The sequence below is a fragment of the Tiliqua scincoides genome, chromosome 1 (genome assembly GCF_035046505.1).
Source record: "Tiliqua scincoides isolate rTilSci1 chromosome 1, rTilSci1.hap2, whole genome shotgun sequence".
Taxonomy (NCBI): Eukaryota; Metazoa; Chordata; class Lepidosauria; order Squamata; family Scincidae; genus Tiliqua; species Tiliqua scincoides.
This window is the reverse complement of record NC_089821.1, coordinates 301,472,442-301,484,737: the sequence shown is the minus strand read 5'-3', so window position 1 is coordinate 301,484,737 and position 12,296 is coordinate 301,472,442. Positions and strand designations below refer to the sequence as shown.

Below are 12,296 nucleotides of genomic sequence, written 5' to 3'. Positions count from 1 at the left end.
GAGGGGGATAGGATTCGGCAGCATCCCCTGCTGCCATCCCTGCCCCCTCCCAGGTATGAATTCCACCCCCCCCGGCTGCCCTCACCTGCCCAGTTTCACCCCCCTCCCTGCCTTCCCCCTGACCCAGAACACATCCCCACTGATCAGTGACCTACTCAATGCCACAGGCTCCTAATGGCCACCCAAGTGGTGCAGATGCCCAGTGCTGACTGGCACTGACCCATCTGCCAGTGCCTTCTCTCTCACAGCTGCTGTGAAGTGCCTTACGGCACTTTCACGACAGCTGTTGCCTGGGCAAGGCACACAAGGGCAGCGCTGCCCAGTCATAGGATTGGGCCCTCAGGCTCGCACAAATCGAGGAATGACAATCCCTTAAATCTTATTCAATGCTATGTTGGAGGATCAATGAGTAAAAAAAAAAAAGCCAAGATTATTACAGATAGATTTAATGCAGACAAAAGTAGTTCTGCAAATAATAAGTAATTAATTTACAAAAAACACAGGATGCAGCAATTGCCATGATTTAGGTAGATTAGACAAATTCATGGAAGTCTTGCTTACCAGTGGATATGAACTAGGACAAGTCACATTAACCCCTTTCAGAAAATACACAGAGCAGAATGTACGCATAAGAATGTGGGGTGGCATAAGAATCTTGGTGGCAGGCACATCCCTGACATAGACACATGTATTTGAAGGTTTGCATGGAACATATGTACAGTGTGTGCAATGGTACAGATGTGATCATCACATGCAGTGGCGTCACTGGGGGTATGTGGGCTGCACCGGGTGACGCAAATGGGGGTGACGCAAATGACACCATGACTTGCCAAAATTTTTAAAATCTTGGTATTTTGAATAATACCATCGCATTACCTTTCAATCGATGCGTAATTTCATGCAGAACGCAATGAAAGAAACCGCGTTGAAATACCTCTATTATATCAAAAGTTATAACCAAAAAACCAGCGGGGGCCTAGTGCACAGGAGGAGGGCACAGGAGGAAGGCCATCCTAAAGGTGATGTGCTGACCTCCTGCCCAGAATGACGGTAACTCTAATGATGCCACTGATCATGTGATCAGCAACACTGTTTATTCAGGTCTACCACAGAAATCCCTGCTACTCTAATTCATTCTGCTTTGCCTTGATTCATTCTACCTTGCCAGTGAAAAAGCCTTTACAGAAGTGTGACGGTGACTCAGTTGTAGCTACAGATGGATGAATTCCCCTTGGTTCAATTCAGAATTGGCATTTACAAGCTTTCTTGGAGAACTGTCAGGAAAAACAAAACAAAAACCCTCATCTTTTCCCAAGCATTCTCATTCCAAATCATAATGTTGGCACATGCATGCTGTGTTAGAATTGCATACATGCACCTGATTATATTGCCCACTAGGAATTTCATATTCAGCTACCCCACCCCTTTCAAACCATCACACTTGAGGACAATAGAAGGTTTTAGATTTAATTGTTTAGAAACAATCAAGAAGAGAAGCTGCTTCCACACAAAGTATTATTGTTTTATGGGGGTCAACACACGTTTCAACAAGAGCTGCATGAGAATTTCATCGACAATAAAATGTTAACATTGTGAGCTTCTGCGCACAGACGTAAAAGGTTAGCTTTAGAGTTCACACACAACCCAATCCTATCTGGTGGCTGCATCACTGCAACACACGTTCTGGTGGCAAGGCAGGCTTTATGGCTATCACAGAACACAACATGCCATAGAGCACAGCTTTGCCGCTAACACAAATGTTGAGTGGTGGCGGCCAGATGACAGTGGCCTCCATGGGGCCCCCGGTGCCATTAACTTGGTGTGGGGGGTGGGTAAGTGGAAAGGGGCAGGAGTGTGTCAAGGGTGGGAAGGGGGTAGTTAGCAGCAGTAGTAGTTCCCCTTCCCAGCCTCAATCCACTTATCTGGGTGCACTCGGACATGCACCAACAAAATACCTGGAATAGGTCCTTTGGGGTAATGAAGACTTACTCCGGGGCAAGGGAACAAAAGTTCCCTTACCTGAAGGAGACCCCTGGGACTGCCTCCCTGCAGGATGCAGTGCACTTTGGTGGTGCAGTTGCATAAGTGGAGGAATTTCAATAGGATCGGGCTGTAAATTTCATCACAACCATCAACAAGAGTTTCAAAGAACTGGGAGTAAGGCTCTAACATTAAGTAATGTTTGCACATGTGTGAACATGCAAAGTAGCCTAGTCCACCTGAATGCTGACCATACCCCTGCAGAAACTCATTTCACATTTTGAGCCAGATAAGAGCTTCAAGGACAAATGATACTCGCTTCATCACACACTGAGCATTGTGAGCTATCCATATTCACCCTACAACAAATTCACACTCCATACTTCAGTGACATCTCCAATTCTAATACACAGGGTTGCTACCATCATGTCTCACTGTCACCACAATAAATAAATAAAATCAGGAGCGCTAGAAATTCCCTTTACCCAAAAAAGAAAGCAGCCTGCCCATTTTTAAAACCAGATTCCAGATAATGCACCACATCATGCAGCCACAGAATATAAACAGTTTTCACTGCAGCTGTTTAATGCTTGGAAAGTCAGTGGCTGAGAAATCAAATCACCGTGGCAACCTCAGTAGCTGTTTCCCAAAATTAATGTTGTTTTCAATAAAAAAAAACTGAAAAGGCATGCTTTTTGACATGATCATTGTTTACCGCAATATCAAAGGGCTATTTTCTCCAAAATAGTTTTGTCCCATCCATGTGTGCTTGCTAGATTAATGCCCTAAGAATACACGGGTGTGATAGTAACAAGGTTGATGATCTTGGAAGTAATGGGTTATCTTGGACCACAACTCCATCCTTCAAAAACATTCTCTGCTTAGGAACTCGGGTGTTGCAAAAATGCACTAGCAGAAAAGCACAGGCTGGGAGGTGGGGTGGGGGGCACCCACTTGGTCACAGTAGCCTGGTTCTTTCACAGATGCAGAATTGTTCCCCAGAGCCTGAAAGCTCTGTTCAATCAGCGACTACACAGTGATTGGATGCTTTGAGTTTCTCAAGAGCTTCTATATATGGGAAAGGTAGGCAATTACTGCATTAGGATGACTGACCAACCATTTCTTTCTTAGGCAAATTGCTGGTTAATAGTACAGGATAGTCACGGATATTCTAGCAATGGGAGCTGATGATTAGAAGGCGGTCACATGGGCATCTCTATGTTTTTGAATGAGATACCTCCCTCCCTTCCTCCCCACACCCCACACAGAAGGCTTGTGTGTGTGAGAAATGGCAATTTGGCTTATCACTGGCTCAACAAGATTGAATTACCATGTTGCAATTGTGAGCTGGGAAGTATCTGGTTCAAATCTCACCTCCATCATGCATTCCAGAATCCTTTGCAACATGCAGGGATCCTGCAGCAGATACATAGGAACTCTTTTGCCAACAAATTAAGGTAGGAAGGAGACAAATAGGGCAGGGGGCAGGAAGTGCAAGGCTTTGCCCAAGGGCCCACAGCACTGTGGTGCACAAACACAATTGCCGGCAAGAGTGAAGGGAGACTGGACCAGGAGTGAACTGAAGATTGCCAAATGGAGGCTTGGGCGGTGTCACACACCCTCAAGGGTGACATCTGGTGTGGTCTGCAATCATTGCACCCGCAGAGTGATGCCACTGATTGGGGCAAAAGAAAATGGGTCTCTAGTCCTACTGCAGCACAAGTGATAAATCAGGCTATCTAGCTCTTTACCACATTCCTTCCAACGTTTGACTCTACAGATATTGGTAATATAAGTACTTACCATTTCTGTCAAAGTGTGGGGTGACTGGACAAAGACCGACACAACCTAAGGGAAATGAAGATAGCTGAGTACATAATTCCACAGGCTGCCAGTAAGACTGACTTCAGCAACTGTGTTTTTTTTTTTTAACAAATAAAATACCTCGCTCCTCCCAAAGAGGACCACATCTTTGGCACATGGAACTTGACCTCGATCCCAGTTGGAGGCATTTTCAAAATTGGTGTTTGGGATCCATTGTTTGTACACAGTGCTTGAAGTACCTGAGAAAGGCAAAGAAACAGCAAATGTCAAGTCAATAAATTTCCTTCTGAGATTATACAGACCTCAGCCAAAGGGTGGGTTAGGTTCTCAACGGGTGAACAGTTCTCTCGGTGAATTACTGTACTTGGCAGCATCAGAAACTGCAGTCCTCTCCAGCTTTCCTTACTGCAAGGCCTCAGATGTTGATCTCAGAGGCAGCTGATGTGATAGCCAGATGTGAAGGCAGCATCTCAAGCAGATGTTTTTGACTAGCCCAGTCTACAGCATCTAGTTTAAAACACCACCACATGCCTGAAAATGTCACTTCTACCCCTACCCCACTGACTAATGTCTTTTGTGTGGCTGGAATGAATATACAGTTCTGGTTTTTCATCGTTCCTAGAGTGGTGCAGCAAGAATCTAATTAAAGGAGGGACTTCCATGCCAGGAGCACTCTCTAGTTCAGTGATTTTCAGCCTTTTCCGTCTCTCAGCACACTGACAAGGTGCTCAAATTGTCCAGGCACACCACTGGTTTTTTGACAATTAACAAGGCACACCATGCTGCTGGTGGCGGGCTCACATCCCCCAATGCTCCTACTAATAAATGACCCTCCCCTAAACTCCTGGGCATACCAGCAGACCATTCGTGGCACACCAGTGTACCATGGCACAGTGGTTGAAAATGGCTGCTGTAGTTCCTGCTTAAGATCATGATGGTGTATGTCTCTCTTTTTAGCAAGGCCTGCCAAGATTTTGGACTGACGATCAGCCTGAAGAAAACACAGGTCATGGTTCAGGATGTGGACTCACCTCCCTGCATTACAATCTCTGTGCATGAACTGGAGGTTGTCCATGACTTTGTGTACCTTGGCTCAACGATCTCCGACACACTCTCTCTTGATACCGAGCTAAACAAGCACATCGGTAAAGCAGCTACCACATTTTCCACTCACAAAGAGAGTCTGGTCCAACAAGAAGCTGACGGAACATACCAAGATCCAGGTCTACAGAGCTTGTATCCTGAGTACACTTCTGTACTGCAGCGAGTCATGGACTCTTTGCTCACAACAGGAGAGGAAACTGAGCGCTTTCCACATGCGCTGCCTCCGATGCATCCTCAGCATCACCTGGCAGGACAAAGTTCCAAACAACACAGTCCTGGAACGTGCTGGAATCCCTAGCACGTATGCACTGCTGAAACAGAGACACCTGCGTTGGCTCAGTCATGTTGTGAGAATGGATGATGGCCGGATCCCAAAGGATCTCCTCTATGGAGAACTCGTGCAAGGAAAGCGCCCTACAGGTAGACCACAGCTGCGATACAAGGACATCTGCAAGAGGGATCTGAAGGCCTTAGGAGTGGACCTCAGCAGGTGGAAAACCCTGGCCTCTGAGCATCCTGCTTGAAGGCAGGCTGTGCAGCATGGCCTTTCCCACTTTGAAGAGACACTTGGCCAACAGATTGAGGCAAAGAAGGAAGGCCCATAGCCAGGGAGACAGACCAGGGACAGACTGCACTTGCTCCCAGTGTGGAAGGGATTGTCACTCCTGAATCGGCCTTTTCAGCCACACTAGACGCTGTGCCAGAACCACCATTCAGAGCGCGATACCATAGTCTTTCGAGACTGAAGGTCGCCAACTGCAAATGTCTCTCTTCCTTAAGATTACACCTTGCTACAAGACCATCACCTATCTCTCCCTATGCCTACGCATTGTGCTTTAATTTCAGCAGCACTGGCGCTTTGTGACAGAGCCAGTTCTACTGATTTGCAGCATTTTAATTCATTTTATACACACACCGCTAGCAGGCCAACAGCCAGTGCTGCAGCACATCTCAAGAACATGCAGTGATGTCGGTCCAAACATAAGCGGGGGTGAGTTAAGTGCTTCGATATTTCACTGTCTCAGTTTTGCCTGCAATTTTCAAGTCAGTTCACACAATAAATAGTTCCAAATGTAAACTCTGGAATGTCTCACAATTGTTCTGCTGTTCCAAGCATGGGGATTTCTTCAGGCACTACCACGGGTGCCGACAAGCAGAGTCACACACAACTCATGCATCTGCTTCCGCATCCAAGGAGGTAATGATGCAGGGGAAATGCATAAGCTGTATCTACAGAAACAGGAAATACAGAGCAATTCCATTTCCTGATTCCTCCACCTCTGATCACGTCTGTAGCCTTTCTTAAGAATGCTAGACGATCCAAAGAATTAATTTTGTACGAATGATTAATTTAGAGGAAACCCAAAACGCTTACCAATAATCATGATGGATTGTCAGTTGCTGTTTTAGAACAGCGATTCCCAAACTGGTGAGTCATGACCCACCAGCCAGGGAAGCACTTGTCCCTGGCCCTTAAGAGGCAGGACGGGGGGGGGGGGATGGCAGTGATGCAGCCCCCAAGATCACACTGCTGCCAGGGCCAGATGGGGGTTGCTTATACTGACAGCAAGTGCCAGCCTGTGGGGGTGTGGAGAGCCCTGTGGATGCCTTTGTAGGGCTCCCCAAGCCTGTAAGCAGCTAAGAGCCCAATCCTAACCCCTTATGTCAGTGCTTTCCAGCACTGGCATAGCGGTACCAATGGAACACGTGCTGCATCCTGCAGTTGGGTGTCAATCATGGAGGCCTCCTCAAAATAAGGGAATGTTTGTTCCCTTACTCAGAGCTGGAAAGCACTGACATAAGGGGTTAGGATTGCGCCCTAAGAAGTGCAATCGGAAACCACTTCCAGTTTCATGATTGCAAACCACAAGTGGTTTCTGATTGTACTTTTTAGCCATTTACAGGCTTGGAGGGCCCTACAAAGGCATCTGCAGGGCTCCCTGCACCCCCCACAAGTTGGCGCTGTGGGGAGTCCTGCACCCCTCCCTGGAGGTTGGCATTTGCTGCTGTAAGTATAAGCAACCCCCAACCAGTCCCAGCAGCAGTGCAATCCTGGGGATTGCATCACTGCTATCGCCACAAAGACTTATAGTGGTCCCAAAATCCAAGTAGGACTTTCGGAACTGCTGTTTTAGAGGGATTCTTTCATGTTGCATAAGTCTTCTGTTCCCTCAAACTACTACGCCTGCTCTCTTTTGCTGCCCCCTGTGCTTGGAAATGCCTCCCAGAATATGTGTATGATGCCATCTCACTTGCTCCCTTCACAGCGCAATCCTGTTGGGTTCTACCACTGTCAGAATACCCCAGCATTTTGGCAGTGTGGATACTTTATGACCATCATAAACAGTCCTCTGGAAGCATGTGTAGCTCTATCAGCAGAGGAAGAGGGACAGACAGTTCGTGACAACAGTTGCCCTGGTCTAGAAGAGAGCACAGGAAGAAGGGTTAAGAACATAAGAAAAGCCAGGCTGGCTCAGGCCAAAACGCCATCAGCCTCCTGTATCTCACAGTGGCCCTCCAGATGTCTCCAGGAGTGCACAAGACAACAAGATACTTGCATCCTAGAGCCCTCCCTTGCACCTGGCATTCTGAGGTAGCCTACTTCTGAAATCAGGAGGTTGCACATACCCATCATGGCTTGTCACTTGTGATGGGTTTAAACACCCTCTCCCAAATCAGAGGTTAAAATTAAAACAAACAAAACTTCTATCAGATGGATCCCATCACAAATCTCTGGTTTGTGGAAGAAGTCCTCCCCCTCAAGTCCACTATCAGTATTCTTCCACCCTGGCTGGCTTGGAGAAGGATTTCTTAAAAAGTATTTGGACATTGTCCACCAATCTCTGGCTATACTTCTCAACCACAGAACAATTTTAGCCTTGCCTGCTGGTTGCTAAGCAACTGTCAATTATTTTTCTCTCCCCACCTCCTTCTGAACTAGCAAAGAAGCCAACTAGGGGCAGGAAACAAGGGAGAGTCCTATGACTGAAAGAGACACATGGAAAAGAAAGCAAACCCGGAATGAAAGTAGCACCAATCGAAACCATTTTTCATATCCTCTTGCCTTGCTCCCCCAGCCATTGCTTAATAACTGCCCGGGAGGTCCAAGTTTGGAATGATTCTATTCAACAGTGGTTGTCCACCCATCACTTAAATCCAGCAAACCCGTTTCAGGTCTCATCTCAGCCTGCAAATTAATTGACCACCAAAATGCCTGTGCAGATTTTCTTCCAGGATTACAGATTAATTAGCAACCATTATCAAGTGACCAAGCCACCCTAAAGCAACAGGAAAGCTTTGAAGAAGAAGGGGACTGCGTGGCCTATAATAAAAACTCATTTCTGGAGTTGCAACAACCAAGTGGGCCAGCCACAACAGGCATTTAATTAGCTGGATTCCTAGCTGTAGGGCTGCAAGGCAGGTTAAGCATACCCACTATAAAAAAAACCTGATGCATGGTCTAAATGCTATTTTTTAAAAAGCAGTGCTTACAGAGCAGCTTTATCACCAGCTCTTTTACATGCAGTTATTAGGTGAGAAAGCAACAGAGTGTGCTTTTTTTGTTCAGTAAACAATGCTGCCGTTTGCTTATTAAAGAAGGTAGTGGCTATGAGAAAGCATCAGTTATATGATGTGCAATTAACTGTGTGCAAGAGATCCCTAGAGAATGAGTGTTAATCTTCCACAGCAAAGACCTGTGGGTGATAAACACCACAGATAGAACAGTAGCTATTCATCTGAAAAGCAAGTAGCATAGTTCTCTTTTGGGGTCCAGCCCAAATTCCCCCAAATCTTCCAAAGAATCGTTTGAGACCTACACCTAATGGGGCCGTGCAAGATGTGACATGGGAAATCCACTATCTGTTTCTTGACTTAAAGAGACTTTCAAGCCTCCAGTTGGCTCCAAACTGGATCAGGGCTGTTGAAGGGGGTTTCAACCCTTTCTTCCCTATTCTATATCCCCCAATGAAGTTCTTCCACCCCCCAAAGCTGCTAATAAGGAGAAAAGAGAGGTATGTTTTTCTAGCCAAAAGAAAAATCCCTGCACATAGGAAAACTAGATGTCAAGGAAAAGGTATAACTAGAACTCTTCTCCGTAACATCTAGTTTTTAATATGGAGGACTATTTATTTGAAGGGGTTTTCAACCACATAACCCCTGCTTGCAGTTTGAAGTCGTATAACTCAGGTGCTGATTTACCTCATTGGCAAGAACTTGTCCTTTTAAAGCAACCTGCAAGGTAACACAACTGGACCTCTTCCCAGCCTCTAGGACAGCCCAATTCTATTGGGAAGTCTTCCTGGGCGTGGCAGTGCATCCCCCACCCCCAGACCTTCTGAAGCAGGTAAAGTGGCATGGGAGGTTGAATGGAATGGGGGAGGGCAGAGCGGGGGTGGGGGAGGGTAGAACAAGACAGCGATGGGGGTAGGCAACAGAGGTGGGGGATGGCAGGCAGGGTCCCGGAACACAACATCCTAGCCCCCTTTCTGGACTTGATCCTGAAGTGCACTAATTTGCTAGTGCAGAGCCAAAGAGATTCCTCCATGTTGTGGAGGCTTGCCCCAGGACAAGGGAATGAATATTCATAAGAACATAAGAACAGCCCCACTGGATCAGGCCATAGGCCCATCTAGTCCAGCTTCCTGTATCTCACAGCAGCCCACCAAATGCCCCAGGGAGCACACCAGATTACAAGAGACCTCATCCTGGTGCCCTCCCTGGCATCTGGCCTTCTGACATTCCTTTACCCAGACGAAACCACCACAACTCCCTTGCCGCCCCCCCCCCAACGAGGCAGTGGTGGCCATTTTTGCAGCACCGCATTGGCTGGAGGGGGAGAATAGGATTGGGCTGTGAATTTTCTTTTGGAAAGAAAAATGGGATAATTCTTTGATTGATTGATTGATTGATTGATTGATTGATTGATTGATTGATTGATTGATCGATCAGCAGCTGGCATTCCACATTAGATGTTACATAGGAACAGGGCTGGCCTAACCATGAAGTCAACTAAAACAGTTGCTTTAGGCAGCAGGTTGGTGAGGGCACTCTTCTCTCTCTAACCTCTCCTCCTGCCACTCCCTGGATTGGAATAGGAAGGGGGGGCAGAGAGGAAATGCGGAAGGATGGAGAGTGCTGAGTGAAGACGTTGGAATGCGGGAGGACCAGAGGCTGGCACATCACTGGGTAAGGAGAGGCAGCATTTGGCATGCCACCTCAGGTGTAAGAAGGTCTTGGGCTGGCACTGCACAGGACAAAACATTGTTCAGCCTATCTAATTGTACAAGGCAAACCTTACTATTGGGTTCCTTGGTGTAACAGAGGAACAAGCTATCTGACATGGTGATACTACTAATGAATTTAACACTGAGTGCATCTGAAGTAGCTATCAAAAGAGTGGCTTCAAATGAGTGATATAAGGCCTAGTTCTCCTTTGAAGAGAACAATAACAACACTTAAGCCCTGTACACATTCACAAAACATCAAGAAAATGAGAGCTGGTGTTAAGCAGCAGTTGAAAGTGCAAGCTGTGAGCCAGGAATTCTGGGTTCAGATTTCTGGCTCATCCCTGAACTAATGGTGCCGCTTTAGGCAAACCACTATTTTTCACAGTCTTCCACCTGCAACTTGGGGATAATAATACTGACCAAGGCTGTTCTGAAGTGTACAGCACAAATCTAGGCATATCTATGCAGAAGTTAAGTCCTTCTGAGTTCAATAGGACTTCCTCCCACGTAATGGCAGTAGAGTGGCAGCCTTAATGAGATAATGCGTGCTGCCTTTTGTTATCATTTACTGTCCGCCTACTTTTGGGTCACCCTGTATATCTGCTATATATTATTATCAATATTATTATTATTACCAGGAAAAACATTCAGTTTATTCACTTGGATTTTATTTCTCCTTGTTATGTGATTGCTGTGCAATTTATGTAATAAAATGTTAGGAAATAGCAATATATTCCCAGGTTCTCAGCTGGGACAATTTGATTTTAGCTTGTTTGGAGCTCTGTCTTTGCTTGTAGCTTTATTTCAACCTGCTATAAAGCTTGCTTTTAGCAGTATTTCGATTATATTATTTTGTCTGCTGCTTTTGAATGGGAAGCCACGGTATTGTGGCCTTAATCTTTTACCCTTCCATAAATACTCTGCCTTGTGCTTTAATCATTCCTCACACTGAGGAATGGTCGTCTTTGAATGTTAAGCAGCCATGCATATTCAGCAGAAGTCATTTTGCCATGCAGAGCTTCAGGCAGGCTTTACATTGTTGGGAGGGAGGAAGACAGGACAACAAAGCAAAGAAATAGAAGCATCCAAACTGCCTGGGTTGCAGCCTGCTGTACGTGCAGATCACTGCTCTGACATTTTCTCTTTGTCCAACTGGAAATGAGACTTTCTGCCTGAATTTTAAATATGTCATACCAAATCCATGGTTCTATTGCATAATCCTGGGCCGAAAGGGAAAAATAATTTTGTCCTCCAGCCTTAGATACTCCCCACTGTTCCTTACTTACCAAGGAGATGTAAGAAAATTAAGAAGAAAAGCAGAGTCTTCATTTTCACAACTCTTGCTTGCACTTTGCCTCCTCTTGATCTCTCAATGAACTTTGGACCACCCAGTATCATATGACACTTGGGAATTTGAAGGGGACTATGCACAGTGAAGAGGTTCAGATAAGGTTGCCCAAGGAAGAGGGGGGGGGGAATAGAGTTTTCTCTTTAATTCAAGTACAGAATCTTAGAATACTTTCCTATATCCCAGTTGAAGCATGGCCTGTGGCAGGCTGAAAGTAGATCAGGATCTGGTAGATCTCTCCATGTGGCAATGGTTTCTGACTCCCAGTTATTTAACAATGAGAAGGCTGCAGTCTTCTGAACAGCTCTTTTAGCAAGTCATAGGCAAGTTGTGTATCTTTGGGCACAATCCTAACTAGGTCTACTCAGAAGTAAGTCCTATTGTACTCAATGGGACTTACTCCCAGGAAAGTGAGGTTAGGATTGCAGCCTTAGAGTCTCAATGTCCTGCAGCTGTAAAATGGGACTTTAAGCTCAATGTCAACACAACTTGCTTTTCCTTGAGGTTGCAAATTAAAAAAAAAAAATCTGGCTGGCCTGCTAGCCATAGCTTGGTTTCTTCCAAAGAACTGCTTTAGACTGCTAACTAGTCTCTCAGCCTCAGTATTCCTTTCCTGTAAAATAGCATAATTCATTGACTGCCTTTGACCAGTTATTTTGTGTTAGAATCTCAGGTCTGTAATAAATTGGATATAGATTTGTACTTTTATATGCAGATTATAAACAAGTACAACCATTCTCAGACTGCAGGACTGGGACCCACCAGTGGGTCGTGACCCAGCTTTTGGTAGTTCACAAAACTGACAGGGCAGA

General features: G+C 45.8%; 1 protein-coding gene across 1 annotated transcript in view; it reads right to left on the bottom strand.

The window, feature by feature from the left end:
- AMN (amnion associated transmembrane protein) overlaps positions 1–11,465 on the bottom strand; it is a 70,992-nt gene extending 59,527 nt beyond the window's left edge. Inside the window, exons 1-3 of the mRNA XM_066624147.1 lie at positions 11,423–11,465; positions 3,925–4,043; positions 3,784–3,828 (exon numbers count right to left, since the gene is read on the bottom strand). Coding sequence (XP_066480244.1) covers positions 3,784–3,828; positions 3,925–4,043; positions 11,423–11,465 — 207 coding nt within the window. The remainder of the gene's footprint in view (positions 1–3,783; positions 3,829–3,924; positions 4,044–11,422) is intronic.
- Between the last annotated feature and the right edge of the window lie 831 nt (positions 11,466–12,296).